We start from the raw sequence: 24,021 nt of genomic DNA, 5'->3' as shown, positions 1-24,021 counted from the left end.
GCCAAGACAAAGAGACTTAAAAACTCTACCCTGCATACTGCAATTAAACTGTATAATAATACTATCTAATTAAATAAGTAATACAGTCATATACCAGAATGCTAATAGTTTCCATGCTGCTGTTGCCCTGAAAATGAAAATGTTTTTTTTTATATAAAATACTGTCTGTTCTTTTAATTTTTTTAATCTTTGTTTGTTTAATATTCATTGTAAAGTTCAGCTGTTTTTTCAGTGGGGCCTTGGCTCCACTGCAAGCATGAATACATAAAGTCAAGTCAAGTCAAGTCATGTGCATAACAACACTGACGTGCGACATGCATTGACATAAATGTTGATAAAATCTGCTTTTTTAATACAAATCATGTCACAAGGGGAATCTATATGTTTATGAATTCAATTTTCCACCGTGCCTAGAAAAAAAAATTGCGGTGAAGACTTCAAGTTATATATTTAAACACTACATTGTCAAAAAATTAATTATGATACTTTTGGAGAGGGCGGGGCGTGTTTTCATTTGCAAACTGGGGATGTGCCCAGAATCTTGCAGACAGATTGAAAAAAACGGTTTATAAAAGAGCAAAATGTATGCAAAATTTACACCAAAACATATTATCTAGACCACTAAGAAGCGTTTTAAATTTAGATTTAAATCATCATATAGGTCCCGTTTCACAATAGGCCTACTGAATTTTTTTATCAAATTGTCAAATTGCATGAGACAATGCATTTTGGGCTTTTTTTTATTAGCTGCAAGAGATTAACACCAAAATGAATTTGAACTGAACTACTGAAATAAACTTGAGTTTTCAAAAAATATGAATAATAATAATAATAATACATGTTACTTATAAGGCTCCTTTCTGGGCACTCAAGAACACCGTACAAAATCAAAACAATAAAATCAATTGGATAAAAACAACAACAACAACAAAGATCGATAAGATTTACAATGGATAAGCAGTCAGGAATAGGTGTGTTTTGAGTCTATGTTACAAAGGTCTGGTGGTAATGAGTTCCAAATATGTGGGGCTGAGCGGCTGAAAGCTCGGGCACCTACGGTGGACAGTTTAAATAAGGGGACAGTGAGACGGATGGATGAAGAGGATCTTAGGGAACGTGAGAGCGTGGCAACATGGAGCAGGTCAGAGAGATATGACGGAGCAAGGTTATGGATAGCTTTGAAATTGAGGAGAATTATTTTAAATTAAATGTAGTGTTTGATGGGTAGCCGATGGAGTTCTTGCAGAACAGGAGTGATGTGCTGGATTGAAGGGGTTCTGGTGGGTATCCGGGCTGCAGAGTTCTGGAGAAGCTGAAGTTTGTGAAGTGACTTGTGAGGGAGACCAAACAGGAGTGAGTTGCAGTAGTCCAGGCAGGAGGTGACAAGGCTATGGACCAGTATGGCAGTAGTATGTGGGGTAAGGGATGGGTGAAGTCAATTAATGTTTCGTAGCTGAAAGTAAGCAGACCGGGTAATGTTGTTTATGTAAGCTCGAAAAGAGAGAGAGCTGTCCAGGATGACACCCAGACTCTTAACTTGGGAAGAGGGTGAGGCAGAGGAATTGCCGAGAATAACGGACAAGCTGTTGGTTTTGGCTACAATGGATTTTGTACCTACAAGTAAGATTTTGGTTTTATTACTATTGAGTTGGAGGAAATTGGATGAGAACCACAGTTTGAGATCACTGAGGCAGTCTGTAAGGGAGAAAGGAGGAAGAGAAGCAGTTGGTTTGGTTGAGATGTAGAGCTGGGTGTCATCCACATAACAGGGAAAATGTATCTTAAATTTACGGAAAAAATTGCCAAGGGGAAGAATGTAGATGACAAAAAGCGGGGGATCAAGAACAGAGCCCTGGGGCACACCAGAGGATACGGGAGACGGAGGGGATTTGAATGAACGGAGTTGAACAAACTGAGTGGGGTGGGAGAGATATGATCTTAACCAGTGAAGGGGTGTGCTTGTGATGCCAATACTGTGCAATCTATGGAGGAGGACAGGGTGTGAAATGGTATCAAAGGCTGCAGTGAGATCTAAAAATGATTAAGATAGTGAGAAGACCAGAATCATATTCTTGTTTATTGAGATACACAAGTCTTAGTGTTATTGTTAATATACCAGTGTCAACATGTCAGTATTCCCTCATTACATTATGCCTTTTTGCAAAAAATGAGTTATTGTTTTTTTATTATAATGATAAATAATAATGTACGAAAGCCTATTGTGTGCCTTTAACCAGTTTTGTAATGTTCCTATGCATTTAGGTTGATAGGTCAATCTGTGACGTCATTTCCCCTTTAAAGCACGTCTTTGTCAGAATAGCCGGTTTCAATCAGTGGTGGCAGCCAGCCTTGTGTGCGTTGACGACTAAATGTAAGTTTTGTCACATACTGTTACAGCATTTGAACTGAATGTCATGCCTTGCTACTTCTGCAAATGTTTGGCGCATTGTATGCTAAGATCAGTTGTTTTTGGGTCGATTGAGAGCTAATTAGTCTCGTTGACGGCGTTTATATTCACGTGTAGTTTATTTAACGTCATTGCAACTGCGATGGCGGAGTTTGGCCTTTAGATGGCGACAGAGACCACATAATCGCCATGTATGGCTCTGAATCTTAGAAACTTGTTGGAAGTTCATACATAGTTAAATGCAGTATATATGTTGTTGTTATGCACACCTTTATATTATATTATGTTATATTATGTATGCATATCCATGTATATTGCTGCATATTAATGAGTATATAATTGGATTGTAATTTTTCCTCTTCTCTTTATTTGTTTAGACCACACACACACAAAACCATACACATTTAAATCTACCTTTCAACAATAAAGATGATTAAAGGATTCTCTGGCCGGAATCTGTCCATTGTGTCCCAACTCTAAAAGAACTACTATCCCTTCCTTACATTGGTCCTTCGAGCCGGAGAGAGTTCCACCATCAGACACTATGGAGTCATCACCTGCTGATCACCAGCCCTCTGTCAGGCCGAAGAGAGACATTCGACTACCACAGCATTTGGCCCCTTATGATGTCACCCTCCTTCCCTCTCAACTGCCTGCTGCCCAAATCTCATCACTACCAGTAGGACAACACGGTGAAGCAAGGCCAAGTAGAGCTAGGAGTGCGTCAGAGTACCAGTCATCTGCTTCTTCACGTCGATCCTCTCGGCGATCGCATGGGCTTCAACTGCTCCAAAATATTCCGGATGTTCAAACAGCTGCCCTAGAGGAGCGAATTAAAGGTTTGGAGCTTGCTGACCTACAGCAAGAAATAGAGGAGGAAAGGAAAGCTGACTTGGAGGCGAAGAGATTGGATGCACAAGCTAAAGAAGGACAAAGACTACAAGAGGATGCTCACCTTGCCAAGGAGAATATGGCAAGGGAAATGGAACGGCGCAGACGCTTAAAGAAACTGGAGAAAGACTTACACATGGCCCGTATTGTCAAGTCTTTCCTGTCGGAGTCTGAAGATGATGCAATGTCAACAACGTCAGCTCCGCCCGCTGCTGACATGCTTCAGCTCCCATCAATAACTCCAATGAAATCCGCTGCCGCTATCTCGATTACACAGCCATTGACAACGATTCCCATTCATGTGCAAGGTGCACAAACTTGTGTCCCGACTTTAGTAGCCCCCACTACAGCTCCTGCATCTGTGTCTTTCACAAGTCAACATATGCCAGTCTTTCCCACATCTAGTTATGCATCAACAATGACACATGCAGCCGCAGTGCCACAAACCATGCAAACTTCGGTACCACAACCACCAGTTCAAGCTGGTGCACTTCCTACTGCTGGGCAGTATGTTCAATACACATTACCATCTGCTACTCCAGCCCCGGCAGCACCACCCTGGTCCTACCCGGGCATCGAGACGCTGATCGCTACATCCTATGGCATTCCTAAACCAGTACTTCCAAGGTTTGAGAGTGGCCGGGAAAGGGATTTCGCCCTACTCAAGATGGCGCTAGAGAACTTGATGAATAGTCATCCTCACCTCAGCGAGCAATATAAATATCAAGTTCTACTAAATCAGCTCAAACTCCCTAACGCTCTGTAGTTAGCCAAGTCATTCATGTATGACCCAAACCTGTACACGTCTGCGCTAGGGGCTCTACAAGACAAATATGGCCAGCCTAGACAACTAGTACAGAGTGAACTAGGAGCTATTCTTAACTCACCAGCGATCAGAGTGGGGGATGCAGAAGCTTTCGACACCTTCGCTCTCTCAGTTCAGACCTTAGTTGGTATGCTGCGGACTTTAGAGGGACCCCTTGGATGCGAGCTCAAATATGGTTCTCAGGTTGACCGCCTCATAAGTAAAATGCCTCCTGCTCACCGAGACGGATTTATGGAATACTGTCTTTGTCGAGGCATTCTACAGCCAGGTACCAACCAAACTTACACCCTGCCCGACCTGGCATCCTGGCTCCAAGTTAAAGCTCAAGCTAAGCGCCTGGCCAGCCGAGTCACTCACCTCTACAACCCGGGGCCTGCTCCTGCCAAGAGGGATTATAATAGTCCATGGCCCAAACAAAGGACAGCATCAATTCTCTTATGTTCTGGTGAAACCGGTAGCAGCCAGAGCACCAATCTGACAAAGTCACAACCCTTTAAACCTAGTCCTTATTGTCCATTTTGCAACACTAAGGAGCATTACCTCAACTCATGCCTGGACTTCAAGAAACTGAATACCAGTGAGATCAATAAGTGGATCCAAGAAGGTAACAGATGTTGGAAGTGCGGTCGTGGCCACAAAGCTGCAGCATGTACGCTTAAACGCCCTTGTAAATTATGCAAAGAGACGCACCTCACAGTACTGCATGACACGATCCAAGAGTCATCTCAACAAGTCCTGATGATGAGTAACCAAAATCCCAGTCTACCTGGAACAGCCTCAAAGCCCTCAAAGAGTTTTGCTGAAAGTTGTTAAAGTGCTCTTACAAAATGGAGACCGCACTCTAGAGACATTTGCTGTGCTCGATGATGGTTCTGAGAGAACACTCATCCTCCCCTATGCAGTAGAGCAACTACAACTTGCTAAGCATCCTGAAACCCTTCACCTGAGAACTGTTCAACAAGAAGTGAAAGTGCTCAATGGTTCGTCAGTCAGCCTTCACGTCTCCCCCATCTTCAAGCCAAGCAAGAAGTATTGGATTAAAAATGCCTTCACAGCTGAGAATCTGAGCCTATCTCAGCACACATATCCAGTAGCGGCCCTCCAAAAACGCTACGAGCACCTCAAAGACCTTCCTTTGCTGCCTATCCATCGAGCGCAACCGCTACTCCTCGTAGGTTCTGATATGTCTCAGCTTCTTGCTCCTACAGAGCCGGTGCGAGCAGGCCCATCTGGCGGCCCCATAGCAGTCTGTAACAACCTAGGCTGGCCCCTTCAAGGTCCGTCTGTGATTTATGCATCTTCCCATCAACCTTCCTGTCTGCACGTGACCACTGAATCCCCATATACCGAACTTTTCAAGAATGTGGAACGTCTCTGGCAGATCGATACCCTCCCTTACGTCAGCGAGAAGATTGTATCTCGTTCCAAGCAAGACCAACAAGGTCTCTCTCTTTTACAGACTGACTCTAAGCGTGTACCTGTTGATGGTATCCAGCGCTATGCGACACCCCTGTTACGTCGCCAGCCAAGCACTATGCTATGTGCACCCTCAGATGCTGTAATGCCAAATTTGCGCAGCATTGAACGCAGGTTGGCCAAAGACCCTCACCTTGCAACCTCTTATCGTAGAGAGATGGACAAACTTATCAAAACAGGATACGTTGCTGAGATTCCTTCAGAGGAGGCAGCAAAGAGTACTGAGTCGTGGTACGTACCACATCATATGGTGCACCACAATGGGAAAGACAGAGTGGTCTTCAACTGTTCTTTCTCTTACAATGGCCAGTCTTTGAATGATCATCTCCTCCCTGGACCAACGTTGGGCCCTACTATGATTGGAGTCCTCTTGCGGTTCCGATGTCATGCAATAGCCATAAGCGGGGATATCAAGTCAATGTTTCACCAGATCCGCTTACTTGACCATGACAAACCACTCCTTCGATTCCTGTGGCGGAACAAGGACAGGGAATCTAGAGCGCAGATCTTTGAATGGCAGGTCCTACCTTTCGGAACAACCTGCAGCCCCTGTTGTGCAGTGTACGCCTTACAGCAGCACGTCAGGGACTATGAGCCACCATACTCTCTGCTCATGCAAGTGGTTGAGCACTCCTATGTGGACAATTGCCTCCACAGTCTGAGTAAGGTTGAAGAAGCCAAAGCTCTAATTGACACTGCGTGAACTTCTTAGCAAGGGAGGTTTCGAGATCCGACAGTGGGCTAGCAACATGCCAGAAGTTGTGGCCCATCTACCACCTGATGCACGATCAGCAACTAGTGAGCTGTGGTTATCCAAAGCAAGTGATAACCTCCATGAACCCACTCTTGGACTATGCTGGGATTGTTTGAATGACACGCTGAGTTTTAAGCGTCACACAACAGAATCATCAGCTGCCACTCTTCGAAATGTCTACAGTGTCCTGGCCAAACTTTATGACCCCCTAGGATTCATTGTACCATTTGCCACTCGGTGTAAGGTGCTCATCCAAGATATGTGGAAGTCCAACCTCGGCTGGGACGACCAGATCCAGCCTGCAGATCTCCTTGACAAGTGGTCAACCTGGGTACGTGAGATTCCCACTTTACAACAATTTAAGGTGCCCCGTTCCTATGTATCTTTTACTGTGAACACTCCCACTGCAACTAGACATATTCACATCTTCTGCGATGCCTCCGAGCGCGCCTATGGGTCAGTGGCCTTTATGCAGTCAGTAGATGACAATCAGCACACCCATGTGTCTTTCGTGTTCGCCAGATCACGAGTTTCACCGAAAAAGCAACTATCCATCCCGCGACTAGAGCTCAGTGCTGCACTTACAGGAGCACAGCTGGCCAAAGTGATAGAGACAGAGCTCGGTGTCCCTTCAGATCGCATCACGCTATGGTCAGACTCAACGACCGTGCTGCACTGGATCAGATCAGAATCGTGTCGCTTCAAAGTATTTGTGGGGACTCGCATCACCGAAATCCAAACCCTAACAAACCCCACTCAGTGGCTTTATGTTGATTCTCTGAATAATCCAGCAGACGATATCACTCGTGGACTCACCCTGCAGGAAATGATCCAAGAGCACCGCTGGAGCACCTGCCAGAAAATGAGTGGCCCAATTTGCCTACATCTGACCTGGAACCGGATGCCACAGAGCTGAGGAAATCCGCCTTCGTTGGAACTATTTCCTGTGCTTCATCCACTCAGCTTACTGATTTCAGTAAGTTCTCCACATGGAAACAGCTTCTACAAGAGACAGCTAGCTCCCTTCATGGGGCGGCTGATGCTGGTGCTTCATCCCCGCCTTCATATCCATGTATATTGCTGCATATTAATGAGTATATAATTGGATTGTAATTTTTCCTCTTTTCTTTATTTGTTTAGACCACACACACACAAAACCATACACATTTAAATCTACCTTTCAACAATAAAGATGATTAAAGGATTCTCTGGACGGAATCTGTCCATTGTGTCCCAACTCTAAAAAAACTACTATCCCTTCCTTACAAATAATACTTGTATAGCGCTTTTCTACCTTTAATAGAGATGTCCGATAGTATCGGACTGCCGATATTATCGGCCGATAAATGCTTTAAAATGTAATATCAGAAATGATCGGTATCGGTTTCAAAATTATCGGTATCGGTTTCAAAAAGTAAAATTTATGACTTTATAAAACGCCGCTGTGTACATGGACGTAGGGAGAAGTACAGAGCGCCAATAAACCTTATTATCTACGGCTTTTCACACACACAAGTGAATGCATGCATACTTAGTCAACAGACATACAGGTCACACTGAGGGTGGCCGTATAAACAATTTTAACACTGTTACAAATATGCGCCACACTGTGAACCCACACCAAACAAGAATGACAAACACATTTCGGGAGAACATCCGCACCGTAACACAACATAAACACAACAGAACAAATACCCAGAACCCCTTACAGCACTAACTCTTCCGGGACGCAACAATATTCACCCCCGCTACCCCTTACTTCCCCCCACCCCAACCCCGCCCACCTCAACCTCCTCATGCTCTCTCAAGGAGAGCATGTCCCAAATTCCAAGCTGCTATTTTGAGGCATGTTAAAAAAAATAATGCACTTTGTGACTTCAATAATAAATATGGCAGTGCCATGTTTGGCATTTTTTTCCATAACTTGAGTTGATTTATTTTGGAAAACCTTGTTACATTGTTTAATGCATCCAGCGGGGCATCACAACAAAATTAGGCATAATAATGTGTTAATTCCACGTCTGTATATATCGGTATCGGTTGATATCGAATATCGGCAACAAAGGACATCTCTAACCTTTAAGGTACACAAAGCGCTTTGACACTATTTCCACATTCACCCATTCACACACACACATTCACACACTGATGGCAAGCGCTGCCATGCAAGGTGCTAACCACGACCCATCAGGAGCAAGGGTGAAGTGTCTTGATCTACTATGGACTGGACTTTCACAATATTATGTCAGACCCACTCGACGTCCATTGCATACGGTCTCCCCTAGGAAGGGGGTGGGGGGGTCACCCACATATGCAGTCCTCTCCAAGGTTTCTCATAGTCATTCACATCGACGCCCCACTGGGTTGTGAGTTTTTCCTTGCCCTTATGTGGGCTCTGTACTGCAGATGTCATTGTGGCTTGTGCAGCCCTTTGAGACACTTGTGATTTAGGGCTATATAAATAAACATTGATTGATTGATTGATTGCTCAAGGACACAACGGACGTGACTAGGATGGTAGAAGCTGGGGATTGAACCAGGAACACTCAGGTTGCTGGCACGGCCACTCTCCCAACCGCGCCACGCCGTATTATTATTTTATATCCACAGCCAATAAAAAAACAAATCGGTAAAAAAAATTAACCACGTGCCAAAATTGGCCCCCGAGCCGCACTTTGGATGTCCTTGCCTGTGTTAACAGTTTGTCATTGTAGTAAAGAGCTGCATCATACTGAGAGTTGTTTTTAATATATGGAAATAAAATATAAATAAGGCAATAATTAAATATGTTTACAACACATACAAAGCAGGCATATTGATGTTTAATGAGAACAAATATGTATATTTAACGATGCAAAACCTCAAATCAATGAGGTCTGAGCAGATAATTGAGCGCCATATTAATTTGATTAATAGGTTGCCAGCCGAAACGTTTGTAAAGTGATGTATATTTTGATACGCTTTTTTTTTGTACATTTCCGAGTTCACTACTTCCTTGGAAGTTGTATATTTTGAAGAAAAAGTGGTTACCGTTTGAGCGAAGAGGGCCAGGACAAACGAGGCTTCCTCAGCACGGGGCGAAGCTTCTCCAAGGTCCGGTTGCGGCACAGGTAGCGCTCGGTGTCCGAGTTGAAGCGCTGTTTGATCCGTATGTTGGTCCTCGGCTGCCGCCACAAATGTTTGGGTGGTTTGGCGAGCCCCGCTCCCTCTCGGCTTAACGTCGCGCACTCCATTTTTTTTTTGGTGTACTTTATTTGCTTAATAGACGACTCTCTCTTCCGGAAAACAGTGACGGGGGGGAAAAAGGAGACTAGAGGCGGTCACCGGGACGGGACATGGCGCGCTGCTGTCCACGCTCCACCGTGCCAAAGAAGACACTGCGAGGCTCCCCGTCTTCCTTCCTCTCTCACTTGGCCTTTAAGGCTCTCTCCCCGCCCTCCTGGATGCGAGCTGTTCACCATCTGTCCATCACTAGTGTCAACATTAAAAGTGCTCCTTCTCTAAGCGTTTAATGGATTTTTGAATAGGGAAAGGCTTTCTTGGATGGAGAGCTATTTATAGGACTGGACGCAAGAATTATAGACAATTGAGAAAAATTACATAAACATAATGGATAATCACCTTTTTGTCATCCAAAATTTAAATTTACACAACTTGCAAAATATTACTAATAGATTGTTACTTAAAGTGGTCATGTAATGATTTTTTTCCTATATTTAAAACTAGAGATGTCCAATAATGGCTTTTTTGCCGATATCCGATATTGTCCAACTCTTAATTACCGATTTCGATATCAACCGATACCGATATATACAGTCGTGGAATTAACACATTATTATGCCTAATTTTGTTGTGATGCTCCGCTGGGTGCATTAAACAATGTAACAAGGTTTTCCAAAATAAATCAACTCAAGTTATGGAAAAAAAATGCCAACATGGCACTGCCATATTTATTATTGTAGTCACAAAGTGCATTCTTTTTTTTTAACATGCCTCAAAACAGCAGCATGGAATTTGGGACATGCTCTCCCTGAGAGAGCATGAGGAGGTTGAGGTGGGCAGGGTTGGGGGGCGCGATTGAGGTGGGGGGAGGGGGGAGGAGGGGTTGGGTTAGGGGGTAGCGGGGGTGTATATTGTAGCGTCCTGGAAGAGTTAGTGCTGCAAGGGGTTCTGGGTATTTGTTCTGTTGTGTTTATGTTGTGTTACGGTGCGGATGTTGCTGGATCCACTATGGGCTGGACTTTCGCTGATATGTTGGATCCACGATGGACTGGACTTTCACAATATTATGTCAGACCCACTCGACATCCATTGCTTTCGGTCTCCCCTAGAGGGGGGGGGGGGGGGGGTTTACCCACATATGCGGTCCTCTCCAAGGTTTCTCATAGTCATTCACATCGACGTCCCACTGGGGTGAGTTTTTCCTTGCCCTCATGTGGGCTCTGTACCGAGGATGTCGTTGTGGCTTGTGCAGCCCTTTGAGACACTTGTGATTTAGGGCTATATAAATAAACATTGATTGATTGATTGATTCAAGCCTTGCATAAATGATTGATGGCAGCACGGTGGAAGAGGGGTTAGTGCATCTGCCTCACAATACGAAGGTCCTGAGTAGTCGTGAGTTCAATGGATTGAACTCACGACTACTCAGGACCTTCGTATTCTGTGAGGCAGATGCACTAACCTCTTCCACCGTGCTGCATCAATATTTATGCAAGGCTTGAATCACCTCAAATCAATCACCTGATTTATTTCATCACTATGCCCTAGTGTGTGAATGTGAGTGTGAATGTTGTCTGTCTATCTGTGTTGGCCCTGCGATGAGGTGGCGACTTGTCCAGGTGTACACCGCCTTCCGCCCGATTGTAGCTGAGATAGGCTCCAGCGCCCATGATTGATTGATGATGTTCTCCCGAAACGTGTTTGTCATTCTTGTTTGGTGTGGGTTCACAGTGTGGTGCATATTTGTAACAGTGTTAAAGTTGTTTATACGGTCAGCCTCAGTGTGACCTGTATGGCTGTTGACCAAGTATGCCTTGCATTCACTTGTGTGTGTGCAAAGCCGTAGATATTATGTGACTGGGCCGGCACGCAAAGGCAGTGCCTTTAAGGCACGCCCCCAATATTGTTGTATGGGTTGAAATCGGGAGAAATTCTGGAGAATGGTTGCCCCAGGAGATTTTCGGGAGGGGCACTGAAATTCGGGAGTCTCCCGGGAAAATCGGGAGGGTTGGCAAGTATGACTGGGAGACGCAACTGCTCTGTACTTCTCCCTACGTCCGTGTACCACTACGTACAGCTGCGTTTTAAAAAGTCATACATTTAACTTTTTGAAACCGATACCGATAATTTCCGATATTACATTTTAAAGAATTTATCGGCCGATAATATCGGCAGTCCGATATTATTGGACATCTCTATTTAAAACACTTCCTTGTGGTCTATATCAGTGGTCCCCAACCACCGGCCCAGGGACAGGTACCAGTCCGTGACACATTTGCTGCCAAGCCGCACAGAAACATTAAGGCCCTGTTTACACTAAGCCGGATAAGGTTATCCAGGGTAAATCCCACCTAACCTTACACGTGTCCACACACAACAATGCCACCGTTTAAGACCCGTCCGCCAGCGCAACGCGGCCTAATATGCTATTTTATTTATTATGGGACAAGCAGTAGAAAACGGATGGATGGTACTTTTTCGTCACTTATTGTTTGTCTTTGGTACACTAATGTAGTGATTTTCAACCACTGTACTAGTGTGCCGCGAGATATTGTCTGGTGTGCCGTGGGAAATTATGCAACTTCACCTAATTGGTCCAAAAAATATTTTTTGCAAATCAATAATCATAATGTGCTGTTGTCTAGTGCCTGTGCTGTGTAGAGCTTGGCAGGGTAATCTTGTAATACTCCACATCAGTAGGTGGCAGCAGGTAGTTCATTGCTTTGTAGAAGTCGGAACGCGTCGAGGATGGTTTGTCGTGATCCCAATATGCAGAGCACAGCGGCAGACAGCGTACAGGTAAAAAGGTATGTAACGCTTAAACCGAAAATTAACAAAAGGCAAGTCCCGCTAGGAAAAGGCACTGAAGCATAGGGATGGCTATGTAAAACAAAAGTAAAACTGAACTGGCTACAAAGTAAACAAAAACAGAATGCTGGACGACAGCAAAAACTTGCAGCGTGTGGAGCAAAGACGGCGTCCACAAAGCACATCCGTACATGACATGACAATCAACAATGTCCCAAAAAAAGGATAGCGTACGCACAACTTAAATAGTCTTGATTGAGAAAACAAAGCAGGTGGGGGCGATAGCACTCAAAGGAAGGCGTGAAGCTACTTCAGGAGAACACCAACAAAACAGGAAGGGTCACCAAAATAACAGGGCAAGACAGGAACTAAAGCAGTACACACAGGAAACAACAACAAACTCAAAATAAGGCACGACAACCTGCTGGTGGAGTTTCATTTTTTAACCTTTTCTGCTGGTGGTGTGCCTCTGTATTTTTTTTATGAAAAAAATGTGCCTTGGCTCAAAAAAGGTTGAAAAACACTGCACTAATGTGTTTATTATAGGCCATTGGTTCTTTGTTTAATTTTTGCAAAAATATATATATTTTTATATTGCTCTTTTTATCTTTGGTATGAACATTATTATGTAAACTCGAAGTTATTGTTTTTTTGTTGTTGTTGTTGTTGCTATTTTTGCATTACAACATTTTATTATTGATCATGTTGTACTGCATTGTAATCTTTTGTTTTGTGATTGTGTGATGTTTTTTGCCTGGACCCCAGGAAGAATAGTCTCCACTGTGGTGTAGACTAATGGGGATCCTTAATAAACTAAACTAAACTAAACTAATACGCATGCGCACGTCATAGTCAACTCCAGTGTTGCTTTGTGTGCAAGTTCTTAAAGGTAACTTATCTGAACAATATCCACTGTTGTGGTATTTCTATTAACTGGAATCCAGTGCGCTGTGGGGCCCTATTGTAGTGAATCACACCTGAGCCATCATAAATTAATAAAATCTTGATTAGACACGTAAACAATGTGATAAAGAACATTTTATATCAATCAAACTAGGGATCTAGATATCTGGTCAGGACACTCCTCAGTCTTTTGCCTTCACTTTCATTGTCCATTCGTTTTTGGTGACTTTATATACTCTGGACCTAGACGTTGAGTCCGTGACATACATGGCGGACAATAACTGATACAGTCTGTTCGCTGTTTGCCATAGTTTTCCCTCGACGGCCTGGTAATACAAAGCACACCCTACCCGTTTTCATCACATCCACGGGAGCTTGCATTCTCGTTGTCTCTCCTTCGACAAATGGACAAAGTTTTTCGGTAAGTAGAATCACAGCTGACCTGGATATTGGAAAGTTCTCTTGCCGTCTGAGATGTGTTGTATCCGAAATAGCTGCAATCACTTTCTCTTAAGGTATTCATGTGTGATGTCCACAAGCGTCTGTACAGACGGAAGGAGAAACACAGGCATGTCTTGATGACTTGCCTCCATATTTCGAATGGTTAGCTCCGAGTTACGATATTGCTTTATTATGAAGCTGGCTGTGGCGCGTTCTTTCTGACGTCACTTCCTCTGTGTGGGGCGCGATCTTTCTGGCGTCACTTCCTCTCCGAACTCACTTTGTAAACGATCAATGAGTCCATACAAAGCTAAGAGCCGGAGATTCAAGAAGTAGACGGCACACTCACCCGTGTAAAAAAATATCCAAGGAGGGGGACCTTAAACGATGTTTTAGTGTGGCTGAAACGGGGCTTAGGCTAAATAATTATTAGTTTAAGGGGTTATCCGGCTTAGTGTAGACATTGATTGATTGATTGATTGATTGATTGAGACTTTTATTAGTAGGTTGCACAGTGAAGTACATATTCCGTACAATTGACCACTAAATGGTAACACCCGAATAAGTTTTTCAACTTGTTTAAGTCAGGGTCCACTTAAATTGATTCATGATACAGATATACACTACCGTTCAAAAGTTTGGGGTCACATTTAAATGTCCTTATTTTTGAAGGAAAAGCACTGTACTTTTCAATGAAGATAACTTTAAACTAGTCTTAACTTTAAAGAAATACACTCTATACATTGCTAATGTGGTAAATGCCTATTCTAGCTGCAAATGTCTGGTTTTTGGTGTAATATCTACATAGGTGTATAGAGGCCCTTTTCCAGCAACTATCACTCCAGTGTTCTAATGGTACAATGTGTTTGCTCATTGGCTCAGAAGGCTAATTGATGATTAGAAAACCCTTGTGCAATCATGTTCACACATCTGAAAACAGTTTAGCTCATTACAGAAGCTACAAAACTGACCTTCCTTTGAGCAGATTGAGTTTCTGGAGCATCACGTTTGTGGGGTCAATTAAACGCTCAAAATGGCCAGAAAAAGAGAACTTTTATCTGAAACTCGACAGTCTATTCTTGTTCTTAGAAATGAAGGCTATTCCACAAAATTGTTTAGGTGACCCCAAACTTTTGAACGGTAGTGTATACTATCATATATACTATCATCATAATACAGTCATCACACAAGATAATCACAATGAATTATTTACATTATTTACAATCAGGGGTGTGGAGGGGGGGGGGGGGTAGGATATGGACAGCAAGTAGTGGACATAGAGAGAGAGAGAGAGAGAGAGAGAGAGAGAGAGAGAGAGAGAGAGAGAGAGAGAGAGAGAGAGAGAGAGATCAGAAGGCATAAGAAAAAGTATCTGCATTTGATTGTTTACATTTGATTATTAGCAATCCGGGGAGGGTGTTAGTTTAGGGTTGTAGCTGCCTGGAGGTAAACTTTTATTGCGGTTTTGAAGGAGGATAGAGATGCCCTTTCTTTTATACCTGTTGGGAGCGCATTCCACATTGATGTGGCATAGAAAGAGAATGAGTTAAGACCTTTGTTAGTTCGGAATCTGGGTTTAACGTGGTTAGTGGAGCTCCCCCTGGTGTTGTGGTTATGGCGGTCATTTACGTTAAGGAAGTAGTTTGAAATGTACTTCGGTATCAGGGAGCTGTAGCGGATTTTATAGTCTAGGCTCAGTGCAAGTTGTTTAACTCTGTCCTCCACCTTGAGCCAGCCCACTTTAGAGAAGTGGGTAGGAGTGAGGTGTGATCTGGAGTGGAGGTCTAGCAGTAGCCTGACTAGCTTGTTCTGAGATGTTTGGAGTTTAGATTTGAGGGTTTTGGAGGTGCTAGGGTACCAGGAGGTGCATGCGTAATCGAAAAAGGGTTGAACGAGAGTTCCCGCCAGAATCCTCAAGGTGCTTTTGTTGACCAGAGAGGAGATTCTGTAGAGAAATCTCGCTCGTCGGTTAACCTTTTTGATTACCTTGGTTGCCATTTTATCACAGGAAAGGTTAGCCTTTAGAATGGAACCTAGGTAGGTGACCTCATCTTTCCTGGTGATAACAATGTCACCCACTTTTATGGTGAAGTCATTGACTTTCTTGAGGTTGATGTGGGACCCAAACAGGATGGATTCTGTTTTACCCAAGTGTATGGATAGCTTGTTGTCAGCGAGCCAGGTGCAAGTTCTACAGAGCTCAGCACTGAGGATTTTCTCCACCTGTGACTTGTCCTTGTCGGATACCAGCAGGGCAGAGTCATCCGCAAACAAAAACAATTCACAGTCGCATGCCGATGACATGTCGTTTATGTATATTAGGAACAGTAAAGGTCCCAATATACTGCCTTGGGGGACTCCACAGCTCACTGAGAGGGGGGGGGACATGGTGCCGTTCACCTCTACCACCTGCTCCCTCCCCTCCAAGTAAGATTGCATCCAGCTCCATGAGTTTTTGTTAAATCCGATTGCTCTGAGCTTATCCAACAGTATAGCGTGGTTAACGGTGTCAAAGGCCTTCTGAAGGTCCAGCATGACCATGCCGCAGTATTTGCCCGCGTCCACCTCATGTTTGATGTGGTCGGTCAGATAGAGAAGGCATGTGTCAGTGGAGTGGTTAGTTCTGAAGCCGGATTGGCCTAAGTAATTTATAAACTACCGCATTTTCTCCGACTTAACTTTCGCCTGTCCCACTAAACACATCAATAGCTTGTTTATAGATGTATATTACAACTCCAAGTCACCATTTGTTATAGTACATGGGACAATGCACATTAATGAACATATAAAATGTTAATGTGCCAAATTGTAGCCAAAGGCTCATTTCCATCTGCAGTTCCCAGCACGGTCATTCTATATAGCACGGTAGGGTTGTACGGTATACTAGTATTAGTATAGTACCGCAATACTAATGAATCATATTCGGTACTATACCGCCTCTGAAAAGTACCGTTCCACCACCCCCACTGCGCCCCCGTCGTCACGTTGTGTCATTGCTGGTTTTACGAACAGACGATCATGTACTTACAAGCAGACACAGTGTGTAGACAGAAAAGGGAGAACGGACGCATTTTGGCTTAAAAACTAACGATAAAGGTGAAGTTATAAAACTGAAACACCCACCGGAAGAGGTGCTTTAAGACATGGCTAGCTACCTAGCGGCTAAAGTTCAGTTCTAAATCACTAATCCTCGCCTCCATGGCGACGAATAAAGTAAGTTTCTTACAAGTATCATCCCTGCAGGACCAGGAATAGCTAAACATGTTTCACTACACACCGTAGCTCACCGGCGTCAAAATGTAAACAAACGCCATGGGTGGATCTACACCTAACATCCACTTTAATGATACCAAAGTAGAGGAGCATATCTAGTCTATACTACTATGATTACATTGATATTTTTTGGCATCACAACATCTTCTTTCGTTTTTTTATTTATTGATATTATGTTTATAAACTCAGGAAATACGTTCCTGGACACATGAGGACTTTGAATTTGACCAATGTATGATCCTGTAGCTACTTGGTATCGGATTGATACCTACATTTGTGGTATCATCCAAAAGTAATGTAAAGCATCCAAACAACAGAATAATAAATGATTATTACATTTTAACAGAAGTGTAGATAGAACATGTTAAAAGAGAAAGTATGCAGATATTAACAGGAAATGAACAAGGAGATTAATAATTAATTTTCTACCGCTTGTCCTTAATAATTTTGACAAAATAATAGAATGGGAAATGACAATATGTTACTGCATATGTCAGCAGACTAAATTAGGAGTCTTTGTTTGCTTACTTACTACTAAAAGACAAGTTGTCTTGTATGTGCACTATTTTATTTAATGACAAACTTCAAAGCTGTCACCATCTTGAACTCTAACTTATAATAATAATTCACCCCTATACAATATCCTACCCTAATACCCTACTGTGCAATATTACCCTTCGAGTGCAATACGTCCGACACTGATTGTTATTTATTACTACGGTACTCTTGTCTTGTTCTGTATATTGTACAGTATTTTGTATTTCTACAGTGTTTTGTATATTGTACAGGATTGCTTATTATTTTTATTGGATAGTAGTCTGTTTATTTCAAATGTTAAGTTTTTTTCTTTATTACCTCTTGTGTAATTTATTTTTACCCCATATTTGTTCCCACTACCGCACCTTAAATTGGAGTCCTCAATCTCGTTATATGCAAATATAATGACAATAAAGTCCATTCTATTCTATTCTATTCTATTCTAAACTTGCAATAAGAAACATATGTTTAATGTAACCTGAGATTTTTTGTTAAAATAAAGCCAATAATGTAACTTTTTGTGGTCCCGTTAATTTAGAAAAGTAGCGAAAAGTAGCAAAATAATGTTGGTACCGATACCGGTACCAACATTATTTTGATACTTTGTATATGGTATCGGGACAACACTATAGCAAGGGTTCTTAACCTCGTTGACCTCGTTGCCCAACTTTTCCGCTACAGAGGGGCCTGGGGACCACTCAAATATTAAAACTGAATTAGTAATCTTACTCTTGATCTTGCTCATTTTCAGAAATTATATCTAACCTACTTAGAGTTTACTACCTTGTCAATTGATATAAAAGCATGGGTCAATCACAAAGATTATTATTAATTGAACAAATAAACCTTAGGTTCAGGTCAGGCTGATTAGAAAAAGAAGTACTAATCAAACAATACATTTACATACAATATGTATAATGTTGTGCTAAAATAAATAAGCTAAATGAATAATGAATATGTTTCTTAACTAAACTGTCAATTAAATTAAAGTGCAAATGAAAATACAGCTTCACCACTTTAAGTCACCCTTCCAAAGTCACTTAAATTCAGAATTTAGAGACTCAAGGTGTAAATGAAAAATGTGATTGTGAATACGTGTAATTCAGGGGTGTCCAAAGTGCGGCCCGGGGGCCATTTGCGGCCCGCAGCTAATTGTTTACCGGCCCGCCACACATTCTGGAAATACTATTGTAAATATAAAAAAGAACATTAAAAAAAGTGGAATGAGGTGAAATCTGACGAGAAAAAGTTGCAATGTTGACACAAAAGCTGCCATGCAGGCTGTTTTTTTTTCTTTTGTCTTTCTTTGTTTTTCTTTTTTTGCCATTGCTCAAAAAAATGACATAAAATCCATGTTATAATGAATTATTTTCAGGGCTCCAATTACTTCAAATATTTCACTTTAAAATGTTTTATGTGGTAAATATTGCATATATTGTGTAGTAGGCATATAAAAACATCAAATTTTTCTTTGACAAAAGCGCATAAAACAACCAAAATAATTGTTCCAGCATAAAATCGACAGATATATCTGAAGTTGATCTCGTAACTTAAGTGTTGAAAGTAAAAGAAAAACCTAATAAAAATGTCTCACTTTATGAGTGGGGCACCTTTTGGATCCCAAATATATTTAGTGATTTTTTATTTATCTTTTCACTGTGATTACTCAAAAATATGAAAGAATTAATATCAATGGTGTCCTGCATTATTGATCCTTTAGGGCTCTAATTACTAAATATTGCATATTTCAGTTTTACTATAAAAAAAACTAAGTTGTTTTTGACAGAAAAGCCATAAAACATTGTTTTTAATTTGTATTACTTTGTATCAACTTGAAGTTGATATAGAGATTTACTGTAAGCGCTAAATAATTTAAAAAAAAGAATAATCTGACTTATTTTTAACATTTTAATGACTGAGACCCTTTATGGTCCCCGGGACCCCTAAAGGTAAAATAAATAAAAAATCCATATATTTTGTTATGGTTTGAAAATGAAAAATATCAAAATGGCCCCCACATGCTTTAATTTTTCCGTGTGCGGCCCTCAGTGGAAAAAGTTTGGACACCCCTGGTGTAATTGATCCTTTTGAAGTCTGAAGTGGTGTCAAAATAGCATCTAAAAGTCGGTAAGTTTGGAAACCTGAAAACCTGAAACTGTGGGCATGTAGATATCTAAAAAGTGTTGATTAGGGAGTGAAAATGTATCACAAAGTTGCTGGAAAGAGGCAAAAGTGTTGTCAACGTATACATCTTTAATGTTGTTGAAACGGACTTGACCATCTTAAAAAGGTTACTATCGACAAGAAAGGGAGGCAAAGCATGATTAGCAGTGATGGCTGCAAGACTAGAAATAAGTTTGTGGGCAAAACGTTTGCATTTTCAGTAGGTGAATGCTCAATTGTAGTCAAAGAAAAAGTTGCATATTTCGAATCGAATCGTTTATCGCTATAAATTGGTTCCGGGCCTGGCCGTGGTAAAAATTAATATATGCAAAGAAGGAATGATTAATGATATACTATGTTTTCATACAGATGGTGCGTAAACATAATGTTTGTTTTATTTTTAAATGCAGTTTTTAACATTAAGAAAGCCCTCGAGACATGAAATAACACCCATAGAGTCACTTTTACCAGGCGCAAACTTCAAAACGCGATGTTGCATATCCCACTCCGCAGGAGGGTTTGGAGGAGGAAGAGAGAGCCGGCATTCCCAGGAATTTCACACTCACATCCGTGTTCAATTATCAAACCATGTATGTTTTGTGGATGTGGGAGGAAGTCAGAGTAACTGTAGGAAAGGAAAACTCCGCAGAGATTTTCCAACAAAGATTTAAACCTCTCCAAACCGTGACGCTGATGTGCTAACCACAACACAGCCGTGCAAGTGATTATATTTTCATCAGTGACCAGAAAAAATGTGGCCCAATGAATTAATCTGAAGCTGCAAATGATTATTTTCCACAAAGTCTCCCTGGCAGTATATAGCCTGGCAAATGTGCACTCTAATAAATTAAATTATACATTGTTTGTGATTATGGCTTAACGTCACAGTTATGGATTTTATAGGCACCGATCAAATTTAGTCGGTACTACCGGGTATCACTTTCCGTAAAATCAACATATTTCGATATATCGGACTGAGTCGGACTGCCTCTAGGTAATGTTGCAGTTTTCCATGCCCACAAAGCAAGTATGCCTGATAGAAAACACTCCAACATACAGTGAGGATACCCCTCTTAAAAGGCTTTCGCTCGTAGCTAGTTCACATTGGATTTGCCATAGACATACTACCTATTGGCATTCGCGATTTTACCATGGAGTTTCAACAATACATTACTTACAGTATTACCACTTTGTAGGGGCGCAACAAAAGACTAGACAGACATTCAGCTTAATGGCAAAGACTACTCCCTGACTAGGCAACACACCGTAGCCTATACACCACTGCCGTCCTACGTCTTGGAATTGCAACTGCATGCAAGTCTACTATACAATACCTGAAAATGAGACTCTGAAGTACCGTATTTTTCGGAGTATAAGTCGCTCCGGAGTATAAGTCGCACCGGCCGAAAATGCATAATAAAGAAGGAAAAAAACATACATACCGTATTTTTCGGACTATAAGTCGCAGTTTTTTTCATAGTTTGGCCGGGGGTGCGACTTATACTCAGGAGCGACTTATGTGTGAAATTATTAACACATTACCGTAAAATATCAAATAATATTATTTAGCTCATTCACGTAAGAGGCTAGACGTATAAGATTTCATCGGATTTAGCGATTAGGAGTGACAGATTGTTTGGTAAACGTATAGCATGTTCTATATGTTATAGTTATTTGAATGAGTCTTACCATAATATGTTACGTTAACATACCAGGCACATTCTCAGTTGGTTATTTATGCGTCATATAACATACTTATTCAGCCTGTTGTTCACTATTCTTTATTTATTTTAAATTGCCTTTCAAATGTCTATTCTTGGTGTTGGGTTTTATCAAATAAATTTGCCCACAATATGCGACTTATACTCCAGTGCGATTTATATATGTTTTTTTCCTACTTTATTATGCATTTTCGGCCGGTGCGATTTATACTCCGGAGCGACTTATACTCCGAAAAATACGGTAAGTCACACTGGAGTATATGAAAAAAACTGCGACTTATAGTCCGAAAAATGCGGTACAATAAACAAAAATGTATCAACTGGAAAGCACAATTATTATCAGCTCACTGTTAAATGTAAAATAAAAATGGGATTTTATTATTAAACAAATTCACATTAGATACATGAACAGACGCAGAAATATCCCAAATTGATACCGTTGAGTACCCTTGTACCTGAATTGTAAGTATCGATTTAAATGTAAACGGTACTAATCCCTAGTCACAGTATAAGTCTTTTAGCAGAACTCATGCAGCATCAGACCATGAAGCTAACAAACCATGCTTGGCTCCAGACAAGGCTATTATCTTGATACTCACTGGTGTTGACAGCAATTTAGACACATATGAATAGAAGACAGTAAATCTATACTGCTTTCCAAGCTGTATCCTAACAGCTTTAAAGTATAACCACATTTTGTTTTGCAATGTTTTGTCCCTTGAGAAGATAAACTGTCATAAAAATGGTGGCTGAAATGTGAGGCATTTGAGTAAAGAAACATGCATATTGAGTACAGCGTAAAACCTTTATTTCGAGGTGTTTGTGTACACTTCAATAATTTAGCATTATTTCCTTATGTCAGTTCAATATTTGGAGTGAACATTAAAAGTTAAAGTACCACTGATAGTCACCCTCTGCATTTGACCCATTCCCTTGTTCCACCCCCTGGGAGGTGAGGGGAGCAGTGAGCAGCAGCGGTGGCCGCACTCGGGAATAATTTTGGTGATTCAACCCCCAATTCCAACCTTTGATGCTGAGTGCCAAGCAGGGAGGTAATTTTTTCCCACGCTTTGGACCCTGCGGCTTATAAAACCGTGCGGCTAATTTATGGATTTTTCTTCGCTTAAGGCCATAATGTTTTGTATTCAACAAATACTTTTCATGTAACACAGACAGAGACACTGAAAAGGTGTGTCGTTGTTTGTGCTATGGCGCCATCTTTTGGATGAGTTCGCTCACTGCAGGTTGAAAATGTATTGCATGTATTCGGCCATAGCGGTTCTGCTTGAAAGGATTCTCCATTCATCACGCCAAGCAAGGTTTGTAAGTTTTACAATATAACTAAAACAATTTATATTTACTAAACCGTCCCATGTGTGATGTCTGTAGGATTGTTTTCATGCATGTATGTATGTGCCACCATAATGTAATCGAGCTAGCGTAGTTAGCAGGAGCGAACATGCTAACACGTCTACAAGTGTCTGTGTTGATATTATTAACTGACAATGGCATTTTTTTGTATTGTTTTAGTTACGTAAATTCACCAAAATGTAATTGTGGGGTTATTGAGTCTGTTTAGCTGATTAGAGAGCTAGCTTCCGCAGCTCGTGTGTCCGTTTTGTTTAATCAATCGTTTTACTGTCATGTGACAGGCACCATTTGGAAACAATTATGTAAATAATTGAATAATGTAAATAAACATTTACAAATTATTTTGTGCAGATATATATCTAATGCTTATGGTGTGGCTAATATAAGTACAAATATTTATTTCTTCTAAAACTTGGTGGGTGCGGCTTAAATACCTGTGCGTTTTTAATAGCCCGGAAAATACGGTATATCATCTATGACGTTTTGTCGTGTATGACAAAAGACGCACATTTTCACTTATAGATAGATAGATAGATAGATAGATAGATAGATAGATAGATAGATAGATAGATAGATAGATAGATAGATAGATAGATAGATAGATAGATAGATAGATAGATAGATAGATAGATAGATAGATAGATAGATAGATAGATAGATAGATAGTACTTTATTGATTCCTTCAGGAGAGTTCCCTCAGGAAAATTAAAATTCCAGCAGCTGTGTACAGAATTGAGATTGAATTTATAACGTAAAAAGTAAATAATGGGGGTATGAATGGAAACAAAATAGAAAAATATTACAATAAGAATAAAAATAAAAAGCAACATTGAGAATAAAAATATAACAGTAAAATAAGAATACAACAAGAGAAACTAGGCAGTAGTGACCATGTTATGAAAAAATATTGCACTGTTATTGTTTTGCATTATGACGTTATAAGAGCGCTAATGTTAGCATATGCGCAGCTAAAACATAGAAAACATCTACAACGTTGAACTTACCGTAACAAGGTTTCTCTCATTGGAAGTGGAATTCTAACACAGATGACATATATGTGATGATGCTTAGCTCGGATCATGTTTTGTTTAGATTTAGGATTCCCTTGTTTCTCTTTCAGCACCCTTTTTTGTGTTCCTCGTTGCCATGGGTGCTGATTATGTTCACCTGCCTCTGGTTAGTGGTCGGGACACTCACCTGCTCCTGGTCACTAATCAGTAGGGGTGTA

General features: G+C 41.2%; 1 protein-coding gene across 3 annotated transcripts in view; it reads right to left on the bottom strand.

Annotated features, from left to right (window-relative positions):
- pde4cb (phosphodiesterase 4C, cAMP-specific b) overlaps positions 1-24,021 on the bottom strand; it is a 234,224-nt gene that overhangs the window by 157,856 nt on the left and 52,347 nt on the right. The window contains exon 1 of one of the 3 annotated variants that reach the window (XM_062028108.1): positions 9,385-9,796. The exons of the other annotated variants lie outside the window; for them this stretch is intronic. Coding sequence (XP_061884092.1) covers positions 9,385-9,587 — 203 coding nt within the window. The 5' untranslated portion in view covers positions 9,588-9,796. Of the gene's footprint in view, positions 1-9,384; positions 9,797-24,021 lie in introns of those variants that run through there. 3 annotated transcript variants of the gene reach the window in all.

The sequence above is a fragment of the Entelurus aequoreus genome, linkage group LG19 (genome assembly GCF_033978785.1).
Source record: "Entelurus aequoreus isolate RoL-2023_Sb linkage group LG19, RoL_Eaeq_v1.1, whole genome shotgun sequence".
Lineage (NCBI taxonomy): Eukaryota > Metazoa > Chordata > Actinopteri > Syngnathiformes > Syngnathidae > Entelurus > Entelurus aequoreus.
Note: the sequence above shows the minus strand (reverse complement) of the source record. Positions and strands in the feature narration are given on the sequence as shown.